Source organism: Cystoisospora suis (genome assembly GCF_002600585.1).
Source record: "Cystoisospora suis strain Wien I chromosome Unknown contig_5190, whole genome shotgun sequence".
NCBI classification, from domain to species: Eukaryota; Apicomplexa; class Conoidasida; order Eucoccidiorida; family Sarcocystidae; genus Cystoisospora; species Cystoisospora suis.
This window is the reverse complement of record NW_027157981.1, coordinates 1-321: the sequence shown is the minus strand read 5'-3', so window position 1 is coordinate 321 and position 321 is coordinate 1. Positions and strand designations below refer to the sequence as shown.

The following is a 321-nucleotide window of genomic DNA, read 5'->3' as shown; positions in this document are numbered from 1 at the left end:
GGACGTTTCGGGGGAGGCTGGCTTGGAGCGTGCCTCGCGGGTCTTGCCCGACGAATCAGCTGCAGTGTACTTGCAGCCGATAGTGAACTTCCGCTCATCAGTAGGAAATTTATCTGCTGGGATCGTCAGTTTTGCTGGGTTGTCTTTTGTGACCCACCATGACTGGTCGAACGCAGGCAGAAGGCCAGTGAAGGCTTGCGAGGTGCAGCTTCCGGGATCTTCACCGTAAGCGCAGAACTTTGTTAAATAGTCGTCGGGTACCATCTTTCCCCCCCCACCGCAAGTAATAGTAAGTGTATTGTTTGATGGAGTCAGTGTCAC

The 321-nt window shown here is 53.6% G+C and overlaps 1 protein-coding gene across 1 annotated transcript; it reads right to left on the bottom strand.

Annotated features, from left to right (window-relative positions):
* Positions 1–132: 132 nt before the first annotated feature.
* Positions 133–317, bottom strand: CSUI_008973 (sag-related sequence srs15c; the record flags this gene model as incomplete). Its single annotated transcript, XM_068069092.1, has 1 exon — positions 133–317. A coding segment is annotated over one exon (183 nt), but the record flags the coding sequence as incomplete, so codon positions are not given.
* Between the last annotated feature and the right edge of the window lie 4 nt (positions 318–321).